The sequence below is a fragment of the Mya arenaria genome, chromosome 17, assembly GCF_026914265.1.
Source record: "Mya arenaria isolate MELC-2E11 chromosome 17, ASM2691426v1".
Lineage (NCBI taxonomy): Eukaryota > Metazoa > Mollusca > Bivalvia > Myida > Myidae > Mya > Mya arenaria.
The window spans coordinates 15,463,905-15,488,820 of NC_069138.1; the positions used below are offsets into that span (position 1 = coordinate 15,463,905).

The 24,916-nt window shown below is 40.6% G+C and overlaps 1 protein-coding gene across 1 annotated transcript in view; it reads left to right on the plus strand.

The window, feature by feature from the left end:
- LOC128223216 (lysosomal thioesterase PPT2-like) overlaps window positions 1-24,916 on the plus strand; it is a 38,152-nt gene that overhangs the window by 351 nt on the left and 12,885 nt on the right. The window contains exons 2-6 of the mRNA XM_052932506.1: window positions 10,603-10,695; window positions 11,176-11,230; window positions 16,079-16,131; window positions 17,891-17,974; window positions 18,149-18,233. Of these exons, the coding sequence (XP_052788466.1) occupies window positions 10,603-10,695; window positions 11,176-11,230; window positions 16,079-16,131; window positions 17,891-17,974; window positions 18,149-18,233 (370 nt within the window). The remainder of the gene's footprint in view (window positions 1-10,602; window positions 10,696-11,175; window positions 11,231-16,078; window positions 16,132-17,890; window positions 17,975-18,148; window positions 18,234-24,916) is intronic.

Consider the following 24,916-nt stretch of genomic DNA (forward strand, 5'->3'; position numbering starts at 1 on the left):
CCTCTTAAGTGCGCCGATGAGTGGTTTGTCTCCACATGCTTTTTTCACCGTTTAAAAAACGCGGCTATATATGTCTCCCCCTTCAATTCCAATCGTTAAAGTACTCGAACGAGAAAAATGTTTTCCTACATAATTTAGAAGTTTACAATTCCAAAATGGGAATTATGTCTCCCTTTGTTATTTTCCCTATAAAGTACGCAGATGGGAAGTATGTCTCTGCCTATAATTGTACTGTTTCAATAACTCAGAAGGAAGGTATGTCTGTCCCTATTATTTTACCGTTTCATTAACTCAGAGGGGAGGTATGTCTGTCCCTTTTATTGTACCGTTTCATTAACTCGGAGAGGAGGTGTGTCTCTCCCTATTATTGTACCGTTTCATTAACTCGGAGGGGAGGTATGTCTCTCCCTATAATTGTACCGTTTCATTAACTCGGAGGGGAGGTATGTCTGTCCCTATTATTGTACCGTTTCATTAACTCGGAGGGGAGGTATGTCTCTCCCTATTATTGTACCGTTTCATTACCTCGGAGGGGAGGTGTGTCTGTCCCTATTATTGTACCGTTTCATTAACTCGGAGGGGAGGTGTGTCTGTCCCTATTATTGTACCGTTTCATTAAATCGGAGGGGAGGTATGTCTGTCCCTATTATTGTACCGTTTCATTAAATCGGGGGGGGGGGGAGGTGGGTCTGTCCCTATTATTGTACCGTTTCATTAAATCGGAGGGGAGGTGGGTCTGTCCCTATTATTGTACCGTTTCATTAACTCGGAGGGGAGGTATGTCTGTCCCTATTATTATACCGTTTCATTAACTCGGAGGGGAGGTATGTCTGTCCCTATTATTGTACCGTTTCATTAACTCGGAGGGGAGGTGTGTCTGTCCCTATTATTGTACCGTTTCATTAACTCGGAGAAGAGATATGTCTGTCCCTATTATTGCACCGTTTCATTAAGTCGGAAGGGAGGTGTGTCTCTCCCTATTATTATACCGTTTCATTAAATCGGTGGGGAGGTATGTCTCTCCCTATTATTGTACCGTTTCATTAACTCGGAGGGGAGGTGAGTCTCTCCGTATTATTGTACCGTTTCATTAACTCGGAGGGGAGGTGTGTCTCTCCCTATTATTGTACCGTATATTAACTCGGAGGGGAGGTGTGTCTCTCCCTATGATTGTGCCGTTCAAGTAACTCGGAGGGAAGGTATGTCCTCTCTATTATTTTACTGTTTCAATAACTAGGAGGGGAGGTATGTCTTCTCTATTATTTTACTGTTTCAATAACTAGGAGGGGAGGTATGTCTCTCCCTATGAATGTGCCGTTCAAGTAACTCGGAGAGGAGGTATTTCTCTCCCTTATATTTTACCGTTTCAATAACTAGAAGGGGAAGTATGTGTCTCCCGTAACTCGGAGGGGAAGTATGTCTCTTCCTTAAATTGTATCGTTTTATTAACTCGGAGGGGAGGTATTCCTCTCCCTACTATTGTACCGTTTCATTAACACGGAGAGGAGTTATGTCTCTCTCTATCATTGTACCGTTTTGTAACTCGGATGAGAGGTATTTCTCTCCCAATTTTTTACCTTTTCATTAACTCGGAGGGGAGGTATGTCTCTCCCTATTATTGTACCGTTTCATTAACTCGGAGGGGAGGTATGTCTCTCCCTATTATTGTACCGTTTCATTAAGTCGGAGGGGAGGTATGTCTCTCCCTATTATTGTACCGTTTCATTAAGTCGGAGGGGGGTGTCTCTCCCTATTATTGTACCGTTTCATTAAGTCGGAGGGGAGGTATGTCTCTCCATATTATTGTACCGTTTCATTAACTCGGAGGGGAGGTATGTCTCTCCCTATTATTGTACCGTTTGATTAACTCGGAGGGGAGGTATGTCTCTCCCTATTATTGTACCGTTTGATTAAGTCGGAGGGGAGGTATGTCTCCCCCTATTATTTTACCGTTTCATTAACTCGAAGGGGAGGTATGTCTCTCTCTATTATTGTACCGTTTCATTAACTCGGAGTGGAGGTATGTCTCTCCCTATTATTGTACCGTTTCATTAACTCGGAGGGGAGGTATGTCTCTCCCTATTATTGTACCGTTTCATTAAGTCGGATGGGAGGTGTGTCTGTCCCTATTATTGTACCGTTTCATTAACTCGGAGGGGAGGTATGTCTCTATCTATTATTGTACCGTTTCATTAACTCGGAGGGGAGGTATGTCTCTCCCTATTAATGTACCGTTTCATTAACTCGGAGTCGAGTTGTGTCTCTCCCTATTATTGTACCGTTTCATTAACTCGGAGGGGAGGTGTGTCTCTCCCTATTATTGTACCGTTTCATTACCTCGGAGGGGAGGTGTGTCTCTCCCTATTATTGCACCGTTTCATTTACTCGGAGGGGAGGTATGTCTCTCCCTATTATTGTACCGTTTCATTAACTCGGAGGGAAGGTATGTCTCTCCCTATTATTGTACCGTTTCATTAACTCGGAGGGGAGGTGTGTCTCTCCCTATTATTGAAACGTTTCATTAAGTTGGAGGGGAGGTATGTCTATCCCTATTATTGTACCGTTTCATTAAGTCGGAGGGGAGGTATGTCTCTCCCTATTATTGAACCGTTTCATTAACTCGGAGGGGAGGTATGTCTCTCTCTATTATTGTACCGTTTCATTAACTCGGAGGGGAGGTATGTCTCTCCCTATTATTGTACCGTTTCATTAACTCGGAGGGGAGGTATATCTCTCCCTATTATTTTACCGTTTCATTAACTCGGAGGGGAGGTGTGTCTCTCCCTATTATTGAAACGTTTCATTAAGTCGGAGGGGAGGTATGTCTCTCCCTATTATTGTACCGTTTCATTAAGTCGGAGGGGAGGTATGTCTCTCCCTATTATTGTACCGTTTCATTAAGTCGGAGGGGAGGGGAGAGGTTGCCTCTCCCTATTATTGTACCGTTTCATTAAGTTGGAGGGGAGGTATGTCTCTCCCTATTATTGTACTGTTTCATGAACTCGGAGGGGAGGTATGTCTCTCCCTATTATTGTACCGTTTCATTAACTCGGAGGGGAGGTATGTCTCTCCCTATTATTGTACCGTTTCATTAAGTCGGAAGGGGGGTGTGTCTCTGCCTATTATTGTACCGTTTCATTAACTCGGAGGGGAGGTGTGTCTCTCCCTATTATTGTACCGTTTCATTAACTCGGAGGGGAGGTGTGTCTCTCCCTATTATTGTACCGTTTCATTAACTCGGAGGGGAGGTTTGTCTCTCACTATTATTTTACCGTTTCATTATCTCGGAGGGGAGGTATGTCTCTCCCTATTATTTTACCGTTTCATTAACTCGGAGGGGAGGTATGTCTCTCACTATTATTTTACCGTGTCATTAAGTCGGAGGGGAGGTATGTCTCTCCCTATTATTTTACCGTTTCATTAAGTCGGAGGGGAGGTATGTCTCTCCCTATTATTGTACCGTTTCATTAAGTCGGAGGGGGGGATGTCTCTCCCTATTATTTTACCGTTTCATTAAGTCGGAGGGGAGGTATGTCTCTCCCTATTATTGAAACGTTTCATTAACTCGGAGGGGAGGTATGTCTCTCCCTATTATTTTACCGTTTCATTAACTCGGAGGGGAGGTATGTCTCTCACTATTATTTTACCGTTTCATTAAGTCGGAGGGGAGGTATGTCTCTCCCTATTATTGTACCGTTTCATTAACTCGGAGGGGAGGTATTTCTCTTCCTACTATTGTACCGTTTCATTAACTCGGAGGGGAGGTATGTCTCTCCCTATTATTTTACCGTTTCATTAAGTCGGAGGAGAGGTGTGTCTCTCCCTATTATTGAAAAGATTCATTTAGTCGGAGGGGAGGTATGTCTCTCCCTATAATTGTACCGTTTCGTTAACTCGGAGGGGAGGTGTGTCTCTCCCTATTATTGTACCGTTTCATTAACTCTGATGGGAGGTGTGTCTATCCCTATTATTGTACCGTTTCATTAACTCGGAGGGGAGGTATGTCTCTCCCTATTATTGTACCGTTTCATTAACTCGGAGGGGAGGTGTGTCTCTCCCTATTATTGAAACGTTTCATTAAGTTGGAGGTGAGGTATGTCTATCCCTATTATTGTACCGTTTCATTAAGTCGGAGGGGAGGTATGTCTCTCCCTATTATTGTACCGTTTCATTAACTCGGAGGGGAGGTATGTCTCTCCCTATTATTGTACCGTTTTATTAACTCGGAGGAGAGGTATGTCTCTCCCTATTATTGTACCGTTTCATTAAGTCGGATGGGAGGTGTGTCTGTCCCTATTATTGTACCGTTTCATTAACTCGGAGGGGAGGTATGTCTCTATCTATTATTGTACCGTTTCATTAACTCGGAGGGGAGGTATGTCTCTCCCTATTAATGTACCGTTTCATTAACTCGGAGTCGAGTTGTGTCTCTCCCTATTATTGTACCGTTTCATTAACTCGGAGGGGAGGTGTGTCTCTCCCTATTATTGTACCGTTTCATTACCTCGGAGGGGAGGTGTGTCTCTCCCTATTATTGCACCGTTTCAATTACTCGGAGGGGAGGTATGTCTCTCCCTATTATTGTACCGTTTCATTAACTCGGAGGGAAGGTATGTCTCTCCCTATTATTGTACCGTTTCATTAACTCGGAGGGGAGGTGTGTCTCTCCCTATTATTGAAACGTTTCATTAAGTTGGAGGGGAGGTATGTCTATCCCTATTATTGTACCGTTTCATTAAGTCGGAGGGGAGGTATGTCTCTCCCTATTATTGAACCGTTTCATTAACTCGGAGGGGAGGTATGTCTCTCTCTATTATTGTACCGTTTCATTAACTCGGAGGGGAGGTATGTCTCTCCCTATTATTGTACCGTTTCATTAACTCGGAGGGGAGGTATATCTCTCCCTATTATTTTACCGTTTCATTAACTCGGAGGGGAGGTGTGTCTCTCCCTATTATTGAAACGTTTCATTAAGTCGGAGGGGAGGTATGTCTCTCCCTATTATTGTACCGTTTCATTAAGTCGGAGGGGAGGTATGTCTCTCCCTATTATTGTACCGTTTCATTAAGTCGGAGGGGAGGGGAGAGGTTGCCTCTCCCTATTATTGTACCGTTTCATTAAGTTGGAGGGGAGGTATGTCTCTCCCTATTATTGTACTGTTTCATGAACTCGGAGGGGAGGTATGTCTCTCCCTATTATTGTACCGTTTCATTAACTCGGAGGGGAGGTATGTCTCTCCCTATTATTGTACCGTTTCATTAAGTCGGAAGGGGGGTGTGTCTCTGCCTATTATTGTACCGTTTTATTAACTCGGAGGGGAGGTGTGTCTCTCCCTATTATTGTACCGTTTCATTAACTCGGAGGGGAGGTGTGTCTCTCCCTATTATTGTACCGTTTCATTAACTCGGAGGGGAGGTTTGTCTCTCACTATTATTTTACCGTTTCATTATCTCGGAGGGGAGGTATGTCTCTCCCTATTATTTTACCGTTTCATTAACTCGGAGGGGAGGTATGTCTCTCACTATTATTTTACCGTGTCATTAAGTCGGAGGGGAGGTATGTCTCTCCCTATTATTTTACCGTTTCATTAAGTCGGAGGGGAGGTATGTCTCTCCCTATTATTGTACCGTTTCATTAAGTCGGAGGGGGGGATGTCTCTCCCTATTATTTTACCGTTTCATTAAGTCGGAGGGGAGGTATGTCTCTCCCTATTATTGAAACGTTTCATTAACTCGGAGGGGAGGTATGTCTCTCCCTATTATTTTACCGTTTCATTAACTCGGAGGGGAGGTATGTCTCTCACTATTATTTTACCGTTTCATTAAGTCGGAGGGGAGGTATGTCTCTCCCTATTATTGTACCGTTTCATTAACTCGGAGGGGAGGTATTTCTCTTCCTACTATTGTACCGTTTCATTAACTCGGAGGGGAGGTATGTCTCTCCCTATTATTTTACCGTTTCATTAAGTCGGAGGAGAGGTGTGTCTCTCCCTATTATTGAAAAGATTCATTTAGTCGGAGGGGAGGTATGTCTCTCCCTATAATTGTACCGTTTCGTTAACTCGGAGGGGAGGTGTGTCTCTCCCTATTATTGTACCGTTTCATTAACTCTGATGGGAGGTGTGTCTATCCCTATTATTGTACCGTTTCATTAACTCGGAGGGGAGGTATGTCTCTCCCTATTATTGTACCGTTTCATTAACTCGGAGGGGAGGTGTGTCTCTCCCTATTATTGAAACGTTTCATTAAGTTGGAGGTGAGGTATGTCTATCCCTATTATTGTACCGTTTCATTAAGTCGGAGGGGAGGTATGTCTCTCCCTATTATTGTACCGTTTCATTAACTCGGAGGGGAGGTATGTCTCTCCCTATTATTGTACCGTTTTATTAACTCGGAGGAGAGGTATGTCTCTCCCTATTATTGTACCGTTTCATTAACTCGGAGGGGAGGTATATCTCTCCCTATTATTTTACCTTTTCATTAATTCGGAGGGGAGGTGTGTCTCTCCCTATTATTGAAACGCTTCATTAAGTCGGAGGGGAGGTATGTCTCTCCCTATTATTGTACCGTTTCATTAACTCGGAGGGGAGGTATGTCTCTCCCTATTATTGTACCGTTTCATTAAGTCGGAGGGGGGGGGGGGGTGTCTCTCCTTATTATTGTACCGTTTCATTAAGTTGGAGGGGAGGTGTGTCTCTCCCTATTATTGTACTGTTTTGTAACTCGGATGAGAGGTATGTGTCTCCCAATTTTGTACCTTTTCTTTAACTCGGAGGGGAGGTATGTCTCTCCCTATTATTGTACCGTTTCATTAACTCGGAGGGGAGGTATGTCTCTCCCTATTATTGTACCGTTTCATTAAGTCGGAAGGGAGGTGTGTCTCTCCCTATTTTTTTACCGTTTCATTAACTCGGAGGGGAGGTATGTCTCTCCCTATTATTGTACCGTTTCATTAAGTCGGAAGGGAGGTGTGTCTCTGCCTATTATTGTACCGTTTCATTAACTCGGAGGGGAGGTGTGTCTCTCCCTATTATTGTACCGTTTCATTAACTCGGAGGGGAGGTGTGTCTCTCCTTATTATTGTACCGTTTCATTAACTCGGAGGGGAGGTGTGTCTCTCACTATTATTTTACCGTTTCATTAACTCGGAGGGGAGGTATGTCTCTCCCTATTATTTTACCGTTTCATTAACTCGGAGGGGAGGTATGTCTCTCACTAATATTTTACCGTTTCATTAAGTCGGAGGGGAGGTATGTCTCTCCCTATTATTTTACCGTTTCATTAAGTCGGAGGGGAGGTATGTCTCTCCCTATTATTGTACCGTTTCATTAAGTCGGAGGGGGGATGACTCTCCCTATTATTTTACCGTTTCATTAAGTCGGATGGGAGGTATGTCTCTCCCTATTATTGAAACGTTTCATTAACTCGGAGGGGAGGTATGTCTCTCCCTATTATTTTACCGTTTCATTAACTCGGAGGGGAGGTATGTCTCTCACTATTATTTTACCGTTTCATTAAGTCGGAGGGGAGGTATGTCTCTCCCTATTATTGTACCGTTTCATTAACTCGGATGGGAGGTATTTCTCTTCCTATTATTGTACCGTTTCATTAACTCGGAGGGGAGGTATGTCTCTCCCTATTATTTTACCGTTTCATTAAGTCGGAGGAGAGGTGTGTCTCTCCCTATTATTGAAACGTTTCATTAAGTCGGAGGGGAGGTATGTCTCTCCCTATTATTGTACCGTTTCATTAACTCGGAGGGGAGGTATGTCTCTCCCTATTATTGTACCGTTTCATTAACTCGGAGGGGAGGTGTGTCTCTCCCTATTATTGTACCGTTTCATTAACTCGGAGGGGAGGTGTGTCTCTCCCTATTATTGTACCGTTTCAATTACTCGGAGGGGAGGTATGTCTCTCCCTATTATTGTACCGTTTCAATTACTCGGAGGGGAGGTATGTCTCTCCCTATTATTGTACCGTTTCAATTACTCGGAGGGGAGGTGTGTCTCTCCCTATTATTGTACCGTTTCATTAAGTCGGAGGGGTGGTATGTCTCTCCCTATTATTGTACCGTTTCATTAACTCGGAGGGGAGGTGTGTTTCTCCCTATTATTGTACCGTTTCATTAACTCGGAGGGGAGGTGTGTCTCTCCCTATTATTGTACCGTTTCATTAACTCGGAGGGGAGGTGTGTCTCTCCCTATTATTGTACAGTTTTATTAACTCGGAGGGGAGGTGTGTCCCTCCCTATTATTGAAACATTTCATTAAGTCGGAGGGGAGGTATGTCTCTCACTATTATTTTACCGTTTCTTTAACTCGAAGCGGAGGTATGTCTCTGCCTATGATTGTGCCGTTGAAGTAACTCGGAGGGGAGGTATGTCCTCTCTATTATTTTACCGTTTCAATAACTAGGAGGGGAGGCATGTGTCTCCCTATTATTTTATCGTTTCAATAATCGAAGGGGAGGTATGTCTCTCCCTATGATTGTGCCGTTCAAGTAACTCGGAGAGGAGGTATTTCTCTCCCTTATATTTTACCGTTTCAATAACTAGGAGGGGAAGTAAGTGTCTCCCGTAACTCGGAGAGGAAGTATGTCTCTTCCTAAAATTGTACCGTTTTATTAACTCGGAGGGGAGGTATTTCTCTCCCTACTATTGTATTGTTTCATTAACACGGAGGGGAGTTATGTCTCTCCCTATTATTGTACAGTGTTGTAACTCGGATGAGAGGTATGGCTCTCCCAATTTTTTACCTTTTCATTAACTCGGAGGGGAGGTATGTCTCTCCCTATTATTGTACCGTTTCATTAACTCGGAGGGGAGGTATGTCTCTCCCTATTATTGTACCGTTCCATCAAGTCGGAGGGGAGGTATGTCTCTCCCTATTATTGTACCGTTTCATTAAGTCGGAGGGGGGAGGGTTGTCTCTCCCTATTATTTTACCGTTTCGTTAAGTCGGAGGGGAGGTATGTCTCTCCCTATTATTGTACCGTTTGATTAAGTCGGATGGGAGGTATGTCTCTCCCTATTATTTTACCGTTTCTTTAACTCGGAGGGGAAGTATGTCTCTCCCTATTATTGTACCGTTTGATTAAGTCGGAGGGGAGGTATGTCTCTCCCTATTATTGTACCGTTTCATTAAGTCGGAGGGGAGGTATTTCTCTCCCTATTATTGTACCGTTTCATTAAGTCGGAGTCGAGTTGTGTCTCTCCCTATTATTTTACCGTTTCATTAACTCGGAGGGGAGGTGTGTCTCTCCCTATTATTGTACCGTTTCATTAACTCGGAGGGGAGGTGTGTCTCTCCCTATTATTGTACCGTTTCAATTACTCGGAGGGGAGGTATGTCTCTTCCTATTATTGTACCGTTTCATTAACTCGGAGGGGAGGTATGTCTCTCCCTATTATTGTACCGTTTCATTAACTCAGAGGGGAGGTGTGTCTCTCCCTATTATTGTACCGTTTCATTAAGTTGGAGGTGAGGTATGTCTATCCCTATTATTGTACCGTTTCATTAAGTCGGAGGGGAGGTATATCTCTCCCTATTATTGTACCGTTTCATTAACTCGGAGGGGAGGTATGTCTCTCCCTATTATTGTACCGTTTCATTAACTCGGAGGGGAGGTATGTCTCTCCCTATTATTGTACCGTTTCATTAACTCGGAGGGGAGGTATATCTCTCCCTATTATTTTACCGTTTCATTAACTCGGAGGGGAGGTGTGTCTCTCCCTATTATTGAAACGTTTCATTAAGTCGGAGTGGAGGTGTGTCTCTCCCTATTATTGTACCGTTTCATTAACTCGGAGGGGAGGTATGTCGCTTCCTATAATTGTACCGTTTCATTAACTCGGAGGGGAGGTGTGTCTCTCCCTATTATTGAAACGTTTCATTAAGTCGGAGGGGAGGTATGTCTCTCCCTATTATAGTACCGTTTAAATTACTCAGAGGGGAGGTATGTCTCTCCCCATTATTGTACCGTTTCAGTAACTCGGAGAGGAGGTATGTCTCTCCCTATTATTGTACCGTTTAAGAAACTCAGAGGGGGGGGGGGTTGTCTCTCCCTAGTATTTTACCGTTTAAGTAACTCGAAGGGGAGGTATGTCTCTCCCCATTATTGTACCGTTTAAATAACTCGGAGGGTAGGTATGTGTCTCGCTATGATTGTGCCGTTTTAGTAACTCGGAGGGGAGGTATGTCTCTCCCTTTTATTATACTGTTCTCTTTTATTATTCTGTTTCTCGTTTCATGCTACCGTTTAAAATACTGGGATGGGAAGTATGTCTCGCTACATATTTCTGTCGTTTAAAGTAATGGGATGGGAGGAATGTCTCGCCCTATTCTTATGATTTCACCACTCAAAATTCCTCACATAAATCACTTAGAGTGGTGGTATTTCCACCAGTTGCCTGCATATTTAGGTAACCGGAGAGGAAGTACCTCGTTCACAAGGGAATGTTGGTATGTATGGCACCTCTAGTTAATTATTCCTCAGATTGCAAATTCATACTGGGTAGTGTGCCATGTATTGCATCATTTTCACGTTTAGGAGATTGAAGTGGTAAGTCTATTGACTATAACTACTTTCCCGTTACTGGTTCCAGGCGGTGTGATATGTCGCGGCGTTTTGGAGCAGCTGGTCCATAACGTTGATACGTTCATCTCCGTCAGTTCACCGCAGGCCGGCCAGTTTGGAGGTAGGAGTTTTAGTCAACACTTCGGTGGCATACAGGTTACATACGTGTTATTTTTATTTCGTTAAAACTTAGTAACCCGTTTAAACCACGTACGTATCTCAGAATCGAATATCAAAAATCGTTGGTGCCTCAGATCAGCCGTCCTGCGTCTAAGTTTGTTTATGTACCATTTCTAGGCGCTTCTGATTAACCCTTTAAGATAAAGAATAACACCTATGTTGCCACTGTACAACACTGTGTACAGGAACTATCAAGCCAATAGCTAAAAAAGGCGATTTTTTGACGTGGAATTAAGAGTTAATAATGTAAGTTATTTGACCACAACGTACGATATCACATGGAACTCAACCTTTTTTACGTAAATCAAGACGTACGGTATCTAAAATTTTATGATTTTATCTAAAAGTGGTCCTCTTCCCCTTTTTAACAGAGGTTCTGAATACAGTTTGACATCTTGAATGAATATTATCTCGATTGCAGATACCACATACCTGAAATATCTATTTCCACATCTTTTACGGGACGAAGTTTATAAGTAAGTTTGATTTTTGATTATTCAAACATTATATAAGAATAAAGGAATTCATTGTCCTTTTCTCAATAGGTTCATTATGAAATTTAAAAGCAATTAAGTCTTATTCGTCTTGAAGGTGCAATGTTGAAATATTTCCCAAGGAGGCATTGTTTTCATTAGAGGCAGACATTAACACGGTCATTGTTAGATCTCCAGACACAGATCGCGTGGGCTTAGCGCAAAACGGTTGTAACTGATTTTTTTGGTAAAAGTGATATTTTCATATTTTTAACATATTTTACAAGCTTCCATAATATCCCAAACAAATAGCTTTGTTATCTAAGGATAAATGTATATAAAGCCATATTTGTCAAAAGGTTGTATCTGAAAATGGCAATTTATTTTTGTGCAAAACGGTTGTAACTGCACTTACAACTGTTTTGCACAGAAAACTTTCAGTCAATAAACCATTGGGATGGGATGTTACTCCAATATCATGATGACATCATGATTATTTAACATTGTTTTTGAGACGAGACACTCAAATTGATGAAAAATGGTTTCTTTTTAAAAAACACTTCCAATAAAATGAAAAAAATGCATGTTTTAACATCACTATTACGAACAATATCTGATAATTTATTCCTTTAGTCCTATTTATTCATCTTTATTAATAATTTTTATGATATACCTTCCATAAGTTAAAAAAGCAATATATTTAGGAAAAAGAATTGAAAATTTGATTAGGAAAGTGAATTTAAGTTTAAAACTTTAAAATTAAATATCCCTTCTAAGAATATAGTTTTCCATGTAAAGTTCGGACATGATTTTAAAACAGGAAAAGAATGTTTTTTTTTACAAGAATAGTGTTTCTCTTCGAAATTTTTATTTGTTAATATTTATTATTTATTAATATTTCATGGGCATTTCATGGTAAAATGAGTTTGCATGTTGAAATTTCATATTTTGGCAATATTGACATGTTTCGTACACAGAATCATAACTTTTATAAACTTATGAAAAACAAAGGCAATTGATCTAATGATTATTATATAGGTACGTCATGAATGGTGAAAACACAAATTAATTCCCCTACCATTTCAAGAAAAATGTTATATACTTTAACTGAATATTTTGTATCCTATAACACGCTTTATTTCCAGCGGAAAACTTTATCCAATGGAAGCTATTAAAAACTTATTAAAACCGATTTATTACTTATCTTAACACTCTCCTAGACAAAAATAAATTTCTTCTTTCTTTTTGTTCATGTGCTATTCATGAGCTTTCGCTTGGTTGAATGATCTTCAACTTCAAAAAAGTATATCTATTGAAGTCATTTCGACATTCATGAGTTCTGAAGTTTGAATTTGTGCTGATGTGAACTAAATCTCATGGATGAAATTCTGATGTTCATGAGCTATATAGTTTAAAGCCATTGTGGTGTTTATGACTAGCGAAGATCTAGTGAAGTCATTTTGATTTTCAACAACTCTGGTGTACGAAGTCATGCTGATGATTTTGACTAGTAAGAAATAGATCTTTTGATCATTTGGATTTTGATGAACTCTGTAGTCGAGTTCATGCTGATGTTTATAAATTTCTGAGAAGTAGCCACATGTATGTAAAGTAATTCTGATATTCATGAGCTATACAGTTTGAAGTCATGCTGGTGTGTTTATGACTAGCGAAGAAGTAACTCAGTTTAAGTCATTTTGGTATTCATAAGCTATGTCAGTTAAGCCATGCTGGTGTTTTTGACTGGCTAGGCAGTGTGAATAGTCCTAGAAAGCAGGTGGTGTCATCATTGTCATGCTGGTTACTACTGGTCACTACTACAAGTCCTAGAAAGCAGGTGGTGTCATCATTGTCATGCTGGTTACTACTGGTCACTACTACACGTAACTACTGGATAAGAAATAGATAGAAATCAGATAAGGTGGAAATCATTCTAATATTCATGAGCTAAGTAAAAGGAAATCATGCTGGGGTAAATGATTTGTTTATAGTAGATGGAAAGTATTCTGATATTCATGAGCCAAGTAGATGGAAACCATGCTGGTGTTAATGATTTGTTTAAGAGTAGATGAAAAGTATTCTGATATGCATATGCAAAGTAGATGGAAATCATGCTGGGGTTCATGATTTGTTTAAGAGTAGATGAAAAGTATTCTGATATTCATGAGCCTAGTAGTTGGAAATCACGCTCGGGTTCATGAGTTGTTTAAGAGTAGATAGAAGACATTTTGATATTCCTGAGCCTAGTATATGGAAATTATTCTGATATTCATGAGCCAAGTAGATGGAAAACATGCTGGGGTTAATGATTTGTTTATTATAAGTAGATGATAATTGTTCTGATATTCATGGGCCAAGTAGATGGAATATATGCAGCGGTTATTTTTTGTTTAAAATAGATGGAAAGTATTCTGATATTTATGAGCCAAGTAGATGGAAATCAGGCCGGGGTTAATGATTTGTTTCGAGAAGATAGAAGAAATTTTGATATTCGTGAGCCAGGTAGAATGTAAATGTGTTGGGGGTTAATAATTTGTTTAAGAGTAGATGGAAGTTATTCTGATATTCATGAGCCAAGAAGATGAAATCATTCTAACGTTAATAATTTGTTTAGAGTAGATGTAAATCATACTGGGGTTAATGACTTAATTAGAGGAGATGAAAGGCATTCTGATTATCATGAGCCAAGATGATGGAAATTGTACTAGGGTTAACGCTTTGTTTAGAGTACTAGATGGAAGTCATTCTGATATTCATGAGCTGACATTCAAATTGTGCTGGGGTTGATGATTTGTTTAAGAGTAGATGGAAAGTATTCTGATATTCATAAGCCAAGTAGATATAAATCTTGCTAGGGTTAATAATTTCTTTTGAGTAGATGGAAGTAATTCTGATATTCATGAGCCATGTCAATGGAAATCATGTTGGTGTTAATGGTTTGTTTAAAGTAGATTGAAGTCATTCTGATTATCATGAGCCAAGTAGAAGGAAGTCATGCTGGTGTGAACGGCTTGTTATGTGAAGATCAATAAAAGTCATTATTATACTTATGAGCCAAGTAGATGGAAATCATGCAGGTTAATGATGTTTAGTGAAGATGGAACGTATTCTGATATTCATGAGCCAAAGTTGATGGAAATCAGGCTGGGATTAAGGATTTGTTAAGAGTAGATGAAAAGTTTCTGATATTCATGGGCGAAGGAGATGGAATTTGTGCTGAGTAAAAGAGTACTGGAAGATGGAAGTCCGATATTTCTGAGCTTAAGAAATATCTTTCCCCTTAAATGATTTCATCGCGATACGATTTTTTGTTACCGAATTTGGTCATTGTCAATTTTAAAATAGCTTTCATTTACTATCTATAATTTTGCTAAATAATTATTTAAATTTCAAGTTCTTGTATATTTTGTACACTATGGTGGTCATTATAAGAGCTGATGTCAATAGTATGCTATGGTGATTTGTAAAAAATGTTTCTTGACATCATTTTAACTTAAAAACTAGAAATAGGAACTATACATACATATCTTAATTAATAAGTTAATGAAATTGCTATTCACTTCACCATTGTAATAACAAAATTCTGTTATTCATCATTTACAGTTTGAAATTAAGGCTATTATTAACTTAAAATATGATGTTCAAGATAATTGCCGTATATATTGTTGTTGTTTAAATAAAATAATCATTTAATTGTTTTTCATATACAATAATTCAATTGTTTTTCATATATAATAAATATGATATTAAACTAAAATTGTACCCAAACCCCTGGTTGTGTTTAGTATATTAACAAAACTATACATAGAATAAATAAGAACAACTCAATTTAAAAAAAAAAGAAAGAAAAAAATCATGGCTTTTATCATCAGTTGATGTATTTAAGTATAATTTACATTGCAAGTAATAAGAGGTGTTTAAAAGTCAATTATATTAAAGCTATCAAAGAAATTTTAATAAAAAAGATTCAATTACAACCATTTTGCGCAAAATGTATTTAGAAATATCTTTAATTTTTTAGGCAAAACAGTTGTAACTGACTGTTACAACCCTTTTGCGCAAAAATAAATTTAGAAAATTCCTCATTTTTTTGTGCAAAATGGTTGTAACTGACTGTTTTACAAATATCTCTTTAGAAATTGACTGCAAGGTGTTATTGTGATTTATTGATGAAAAGTACACAAAATTAAAACTTTAGTTAAAAAACAAAGTGAAAATGATAGGAACTTGGAAAATAAATCAGTTTTTATGCTCTCCTGAACAATTTTTTTAAAATGTCAGTTACAACAGTTTTGCGCTAAGCCCGCGATGTCGTCGTGATACATATAGTTATATATATGAACATGTCACGTATCTAAACTTAAAAAGATATAATATAATAAAATTTAATGAAGGCAAAAAATTTATATAAATTGAATACAAAATAATAATTATGTTTATTATGCTCATCATGTGCTATATGCTTTTCGGTAGTTTATAGAGATTTATCAGTGAGATACAATTTATATTTTACTATATTAAACAGTGAACACATTCATTTGCCATTGCCGAGTAACTGTATTTCATTTTTTGCCTGCGAGCGGAATTTCAACATCATAACGTTACCTTTGCTGGTCGTTTCTAAGAAATACAATTTACTGTTACTCTATAATATATTTTTTAACCTAATATAATGAAACTTTTTTGTTTGTTTCAGTAGCAATATATTTCATCTCCTGATAAACGTATCTTACACTCTCGGAATATACTTATAATCTTAGAGAAAAGAGAGTCCGTAAATCTTCAACTTCCACATTATTTACATACTATGTTTATTATTAACCAACTTTGTATACGAACTTCTGCTTACAGAGTGGCCTACTCGAACTTCGGACAAAACATATCAGTTGGAAATTACTGGAATGGTAATTATTCTTTTTGGAGCATAAAAGTGTTTGTAAATTTTCTTTGTCTATATCGTTGAACATGACATTTTCCATATAATAGACTTGTATTTGATGCACTTTGGTTTGCCTCACATGCGAAAAGGCCCTTGAGGCCAAGAAAACCTAAAACATTTTAGACATAACAATCGTAGACACTGTAATTGAAAAAACCTTAACAATTGCCTCCATGTGTTTCCTTTCCCTTTAATGAGTACGTGTTATTTATCCGTTTCGAAGTTCTCACCGCCAAACTCCATGTCCCCTTTCCCTTCAACGAGTATGTGTTATTTACCCGTTACGAAGTTTTCATCGCCACCCTCCATGTGTCTCCTTTCCCTTCAATGAATACGAGTTATTTACCCGCTACGAAGTTCTCACCACCACCTCCATGTGTCTCATTTTCCTTCAATGAGTATATGTTATATACCCGTTATGAAGTTCTCACCGCCAACCTCCATTTGTCTCCATTCCCTCCCATGAGTATGTGTTATTTACCCTTACGCAGTTCTCACCGCCACCTCTGTGTGTCTCCTTTTCCTTCAATGAAAAAGTGTTATTTACCTGTTACAAATTTCTCACCGCCATCTCAATGTCTCTCTTTTCCACCGACAACATCTATGTGTCCCCTTTCCCTTCAAAGAATATGTGTTATTTACCCGCTACGAAGTTCTCACCGCCACCACGAAGTTCTAACCGCATCCTCTATGTCTCTCTTTTCCATCGACAACCCCCATATGTCCCCTTTCCCTTCAAAGAGTATGCGTTATTTACCCGTTACGAAGTTCTAACCGCATCCTCCATGTCTCTCTTTTCCACCGACAACCTCCATATGTCCCCCTTCCCTTCAAAGAGTATGCGTTATTAAACCCGTTACGAAGTTCTAACCGCATCCTCCATGTCTCTCTTTTCCATCGACAACCTCCATATGTCCCCCTTCCCTTCAAAGAGTATGCATTATTAAACCCGTTACGAAGTTCTAACCGCATCCTCCATGTCTCTCTTTTCCACCGACAACCTCCATATGTCCCCCTTCCCTTCAAAGAGTATGCGTTATTTACCCGTTACGATGTTCTCACCGCCACCTCCCTGTCTCTCTTTTCCACCGACAACATACAGGTGTCTCCTTTTCCTTCAGTGAGTATGTGTTCTTTACCCGTTACCAAGTTCTCACCGCCATCATCCATTTGTCCCTTTTCTCTTCAGAGTAATTATTTTTTACCCGTTATGAAGTTTTCCCCGCCACCTATATGTTTCTCGGTTCCCTTCAATGAGTTCTCACCGCCACAGGTGAACACATCCTAGTGTGCATATTTTAGCCTCCTTGTTTTCCTCTTCCATATCAAGGTGCGCTTTCCCTGAATATCCATATTATATTTACAAATAGTAACTCGTATATTGGCGTTTGACGTTGTGTTTATATTTGTTGCCCTTTATAGTTTCTAATTAAACCTTCGTTCACTCATTATAATATCGTTTTGCTGCAGTTTACTTTTAATGGTTTGTTTTTATTTTGCTTTTAAATCAAACTAATACAATAGTAATACACATAGTAATGCTAACAATAGTCCGATGCAGAATGCGCCGGTATGTTGGACTTTGCTTGAACTAGCGTTAGCTAGTTATTTAGACCCGAAAATATATTCTGCAATTATTCCTTGATTTATGCACTAGCATGATGTAGGTTTGCGAATATATTCCGACATAACCTCTTCGTCAAACTATAATTGGCTTATTTCAGACCCGCGACACCAGGACATGTACCTAGAGTGGAGCAGATTTCTCGCTGTCGTTAACAATCAGTCAGTTAACCCACTAAGTCAAGGTCAGTAAAAAAAGCGCTCCTTGACCTTTTAATTAAGCTAGTATTGTTTAAAAAAATACATACACATCTTTTTCAAACAGCATTTTCAATTAATATTTGTTTTTATTCTGCCGTAAAAAATGCAGCATTAAGATTGTTGGAAACAATAATTTCATATACATGCGATTATTTCAGACTTTAAGAGCAATTTTCTCCGCCTAAATCGGTTGGTAATGATAGGAGGTCCAGATGATGGAGTTATCACGCCTTGGCAGTCCAGGTGAGGTACATTACGTCGAAATGTTATTTTACGCCATGACAGTACAGGTGATATATCTGTGGACCCAATGACAGCGTCAACACACAGTGGCTGTCCATGTGAAGTAATAAGGTTAACATGACGAGGTTATCGAGCAATGGCAGTCCAAGCGAATTATAAGTAGTCGATATGATGGAAGTGTATCCCACTCATGATAAAAAGATCCAAATATTGGACCATGCTAGAAATCATTATCTTGCTCGCGGGCAAAGGAAAAATGACCTGAATGAAACTTTTCTCATTTCATTTCAAGCGATGAGTACATTTCTACCTCGTTTCCGCCTAAAATCCTGAACTTTGTTCATGAAATATACTTGTTATCGCGCATTGGCAGTCCAAATGAAATAACGCAGGTCATAACAATGAGGTATCACACCTTGGTAGTCCATATGAGGTATAACCATTCAAGATGACAGAGCATTCGCGCATGACATTCGTCGTGACGCTTGTTAGGTCTGGGTGACAACGTTATCGTGATATGGATTTACAGGTGACTTACATAATGCCAAGATGATCAAGTTACGCTCAATAGCAGTCCATGTGTGGTATACGAGACGAAGGTGGCAGGGATGTTCTGCCTCGTTAGTCCAAGTATGGTATAGGAGGTGTACATTGCAGGGAAGTTCTGCCTCGGTTGTCAAAGTGTGGTATAGGAGGTGCAGGTGACCGGGATGTTCTGCCTCGTTAGTCCAAATGTGGTAAAAGAGGTGCAGGTGACAGGGATGTTCTGCCTCTGTAGTCCGAGTGTGGTAAAAGAGGTGCAGGTGACAGGGATGGTCTGCCTCGGTAGTCAAAGTATGGTATAGGAGGTGCAGGTGACCGGGTTGTTCTGCCTAGATAGTCCAAGTGGGGTTAAAGCGATGCAGGCGGCAGAGATTTTCTGCCTCGGTAGTCCAAGTATGGTTTAAGAGGTGCAGGCGGCAGGGATAGTATGTTTTGTTATTCCAAGTATGGTATAGGAGGTGCAGGCCGCAGGACTGTTCTCCCTCGTCAGTCCAAGTGCGGCATAAGAGGTGCAGATCATAAGGATGTTCTGCCTCGGTAGTCCAAGTGTGATATAGAAGGTAAGGTTGCAGGGATGTTCTTCCTCGTTAGTCCAAGTGTAATATAGGAGGATTAGGCGGCGGGGATGTTGTGCCTCGGTAGTCCAAATGTGGTATAAGATATGCAGGTGGCAGGGATGTTCAACCTCGGTAGTCCAAGTGTGGTATAAGAGGTGAAGGTAGCAAGTTTGTTCGGCTGCGATAGTCCAAGTGTGGTATAGTTAATGCAGGTGACAGGGTTGTTCTGCCTCGGTAGTACAAGTTTGGTATAGGTGATGTAGGTGGCATGGTTGTTTTAACTCGGAAGTCAAAGTGTGGTATACGACGTGCAAGTTTGCAGGGATGTGCTGCCTAGTTAGTCCAAGCGTGGTATAGGAGGTGCAGGTGGCAATGTTTTTGTGCCTCGGTAGTCCAAGTGTAGTATAGGAGGTGCAGGTCGCAGAGATGTTTTGCCTCGGTAGTCCAAGTGTGGTTTAGAAAGTGCAGCCAACAGGGATGTTCTGCTGCGGAGTCAAAATGGTGTATAGGAGATGCATGTGACAGAGTTGTTCTGTCTGAGTAGTCCAAGTGCAGTATAAGAGTGGCAGATGACAGGGGTGTTCCGCCTAAGTAAATAATGTGTGGTATAGGAGGTGCCGGTTGCAGGGATGTTCTGCCTCCGTATTACTTGTTGTATAGGAGGTGCAGGTGGCAAAGTTGTTCTGTCGCGGTAGTCAGTGTGGTATAGGATGTGCAGGTTGATATGTTGTTCTGCCTCTTTAGTCAGTGTGGTATAGGATGTGCAGGTGGCAAGGTTGTTTTGCCTAAGTAGTCCAAGTGCGGTATATGAGGTGCATGTGACCGGGTTGTTCTGTCTAGATATTCCAAGTGTGGTATAGGAGGTGCAGATGGCAATGTTACTTTGCCTCGGTAGTCCAAATGGGGTATAGGAGGTGCAGGCGGCAGGGGTGTTCTGCATCTGCATTCCAAAACTGGTATAGGAGGTGCCGGTGGCAATGTCGTTCTGGCTCGGTAGTCCAAGTGTGGTATATGAGGTGCAGGCGACAATGTTGTTCTATCTAGGTAGCGCAAGTACGGTATAAGATATGCACGGGGCAGGTTTGTTCAACATCTGCAGTCCCAGTGCGGTATAGGAATCGCAGGTGGCAATGTTGTTATGCCTCGGTAGTCCAAGTGCGGTATAAGAGGTGCAGGCGGCAGGGTTGTTCAACATCTGCATTCCAAGAGTGCTATAGGAGGTGCAGGTGTCCTGCCTCGGTGGTCCAAGTGTGGTATAGGAGGAGCAGGCTGCAGGGATGTTTTGCCGCGGTAGTCCAAGTGTTGCATAGGAGGTGCAGGCGGCAATGTTGTTCTGCCTCGGTAGTCCAAGTGTGGTATAGGAGGTGCAGGCGGCAATTTTGTTCTGCCTCATCAGTCCTAGTGTGGTATAAGAGGTGCATGTTGCAGGGATGATTTGCCTCGGTAGTCCAAGTGTGGTAAAAGAGTCGCAGGTGAAAGGGTTGTTCTGCCTCGTTAGTCCAAGTGTGGTTTAGGAGGTGAAGGTTACAGGGATGTTTTACCTCGGTATTCCAAGTGTAGTATAGGAGGTGCAGGTGACAGGGTTGTTCTGCCGCGGTAGTCCAAGTGTGGTTTAGGAGGTGAAGGTTGCAGGGATGTTCTGCCGCGGTAGTCCAAGTGTGGTATAAGAGGTGCAGGTGGCAATGTTGTTCTGCCTCGGTAGTCCAAGTGTAGTATAGGAGGTGCAGTGGGGAAGGGATTTCTGCCTCGGTAGTCCAAGTGTAGTATAGGAGGTGCAGTGGGGAAGGGATGTTCTGCCTCGGTAGTCCAAGTGCGGTATAGGAGGTGCAGGTGGCAGGGATGTTTAACATTTACATTCCAAGTGCAGTATAGGAGGTGCAGGTGGCAATGTTGTTCTGCCTCGTTAGTCAAAGTGTAGTATAGGAGGTGCAGGTTGCAGGAATGTTCTGCCTCGTTAGTCCAAGTGCGGTATAGGAGGTGCATGTTACAGGGAAGTTTTGCCTCAGTTGTCAAAGTGTGGTAAAAGAGGTACAGGTGACAGGGTTGTTCTGACTCGTTAATCCAAGTGTGGTATAGGAGGTGTAGGTTGCAGGGATGTTTTGCCTCGGTGTTCCAAGTGTAGTATAGGAGGTACATGGGGCAGGGATGTTCTGCCTCGGTAGTCCGAGTGCGGTGTAAGACGTGCAGATGACAGGTATGTTCTGCCTAAGTAGTCCAAGTGCGGTATAGGAGGTGCAGGTCGCAGAGGTGTTCTTCCTCGCTAGTCCAAGTGCGATGTAAGACGTGCAGATGACAGGGATGTTCTGCCTAAGTAGTCCAAGTGTGGTATAGGAGGTGCAGGTTGCAGGGATGTTCTGCCTCGGTAGTACTTGTAGTTTAGGAGATGCAGGTGATGGAGTTATCGCATCTTGCTAGTCCAATTCATGTTAATGAGGTCAAAATCACAGACTTATTATAGTTTAGCAGTCTAGTCTACGTATCGAATTTCCATTTCATTCCGTTATGAAATGACTTACAATGCAATTTTAAGTTTAAAATCGTCATACCAATGGTGTACTTCGGCATCGATTATGTATTGCGGTGTTGAAATCGCTCATATGTTGAATGCACTTCCATGCAAACATTACATTTTTTTTTCATCATTCATTGCAGTTTTCAGCAACGTGAAATGGTTTGTTGATTTTTGGTCACCTCGCCTATTTTAAAGGTTTTGTATAGGACGTCCAAATGAGTGTCCACACTTTTGCGGCCTTGCATTCCAGGTGAGATATATCTGGTCTAGATGACAGGGTAACCACGCCCCAGCATTGCAGATTACGTACTGGAGATTCAGCCAACGTGGTAATTTTCTTTATGAGTACTCTCTTAAAAGTATGAGTTGAGTTAAATGGTTTCGAGTTATTGACAAACCAGGATGGAAATTGAAAAATGCCATTTATTTAATTTAAATGACGTATATCGTTACAAACGAACAATAAACATGGCCGTAACAAAGTTAGAGGTAAATAAAACGCCCTCCAAGAGAACATATCAAATAAAACAAAATGCATTATGTAAGACAAATGTTAAGATGACAGTATAGAAAAGGTAAGATAACATTATAGCAAAAAGTAAATATATAAAAGGAAAATAATATGAACGCAAACTGGTATGGCGTATAAGCGAAAATGGAAAGGACCTTATTAGGTATGATACGGTAAAAACACACTGACCTATATTTTGGGTGAGGTAGGGTGGGAATAAAAGCTTACTGCGTAAATCGGGTTTGCATAAATTATCTGTGAAATTATTGCGTTGTGATATCAGCGAGATGAGACGGTTAAATAATACTATCAAAATTGGAAGCTCGGTACTAATAATTTACTGCGTAATGAGTTATATCCCTTGAAAGTATCATAAATAAATTTATTTCTTTATAGGCAATAAATTAAATTTTGGTAGTCCATGTGATGTTTATGAGGTCGAGGTGACATTGTTTTTTCGACCTTGGAGTCCAGGTCTGAATAGGAGGTTAAGATGTCTAAGTGATCACGCCTTGGTAGATAAGGTTTAGTTTAGCAGTTCCACATGACATACTTCTAACATCTATGGAGTGCGGGTTAGGTGACAGGGTTATCAGGCATTAAAGTCCATGTTAGGCATAAGAAGTCCAGTTGGCAGTGTGTTCACACCTTTGAAGTCCAGGTCATCTGAAAATATACTAATTATGCCTTCGAAGTTCAAATCAGGTATACAAGCTCGTGATTATTGATCACCGCGCTAGCGGCGGATCCCTATTCTAGAGGTAAGACACTTGACTGCCAATACAGTGGTCGCATGTTCGATTTCCCGCCGAACCACTAAAATAATAATCTTCTTTCGGAAGGAACGTTAAATGGGAGGGGGGGGGGGGGTCCAGTGTGACAGTGCTATACACTGATGTACGTTAAAGTATCAGGGTAGCTTTAACCAGAGTTACATTTTCTCTGTGTACTATGCTCCAAAATACTTAAATGACGACCAATCTTATCAAAGCACTTGCTGAAAGGGCAAGGTCCGAGGGCGAATATAAATAAGCGTACACACCAGCGTTTGCAATCCACTTGCGGATTAGGGGGCCCTAATGACAGAGGTAAACACGCCTTGGCAGTCCCGTAGAAGCTAAATAGGTCCAAATCACATAGTGATCACGTCGTGGTGGTGGAGGCCATGTATGATCGCACCCTCGCAGTCGAGGTTGGGTATGGAGGTCAAGGTGACAGATATATTGTGATCACGCCTTGGCAGTTCAGATAATGTGAAGAAGGTCCAGATAGCAGAGTTATCACGCCATATGCAACGCAGTACGTGGTAAATTACACTAGCTCTTATTACAATTAGGCTCCGTGGTTTATTAACGTATCCTGTGTAAAGCAACCACACGAGCAATACAACTTGTCTGACTTAAGATGTTCTGAGTATTCAGTTGTATACAAGTAATACCCTCAAAGCTTAACTCCAAGCGAGGGAGCCATCCGTACCATTTTTATAATCGTCTTTGATATGATCAGGGGGTTCAATGTGTTTTGTGTTTGCCGTATTTTAAGTGAGAAAATTGTGTGAAGCCGAATAAAATGGAGGTGTTCGAAGATAATTCCCTCTCTTAAAATTCCGCAAACACGTTGGACCCCCTGTATGACGCGGTCTAGTATTGAACCCGGAACACCCCGACCCAGACGCAGTCATTCTACCGACGTGCTCTTACTCGTATACTTTACTTAAGATCAGAAACTTAGAAAATCGTAGGTCGAAAACCCTATTCATTTATATGACCTATCAACTCACAGATTCTCATTGACCCAGAGCTAAAAGTGTATGTTTTTTTCTGCTATTTTCTCTATGTAGTGTAAAAAAGGTCAGTAAGCCCACTAGGGTAACTACATATTCCAGTAGAAGTTCACGTGGTGTTTCGAAAACAATTTGATCATGTGTGTGAACACACACTTAACATGAACACAAAATGGAAACAACTGTCGGAGGTCAAACCAATTACTATCGCTTACAATCAAATACTAGTACCAACGAAAAACAATCAATATTTTGTCATTTGTCAATACTTGGTGACGGATTTATCGCACCTTGCCAATTCAGATCTTGTGTAAGATGTCAAAATGACAGACGTTTCATAGTTAAGCAGTCCAAGCTTTTATTCGTATATTCGACCATTTTCAGTCGATTATTCGCGAATGTTCAACTGCAAACCAGTCAGTAGTTGGGGGTTCAGATTATGTCTATATGTATGGTTTTAAAGGGCACATATGGGAAAATTAATCGCCAAATGTTTCTTTATGCATGTACACATATGTCTCTTTGCGACAAACACTGTATAAAATTACTTTTTCTCGTATATTTGCCAGTCGGACATTCGACCATTTCCAGTCGAATAATCGACTGGAAATGGTCGAATATCCGACTGGCGAATATACCAATAAAAGAGAAACTAGCAGGTAGTTGAATATTCGATTCCTCAACTGGCAACTGGTAAGTAGTTGAATATTAGAATCCCCAACTACCAACTACCTTCCAACTTTACCGTCATTATTTTATTTTATGTGTTGTGAATAC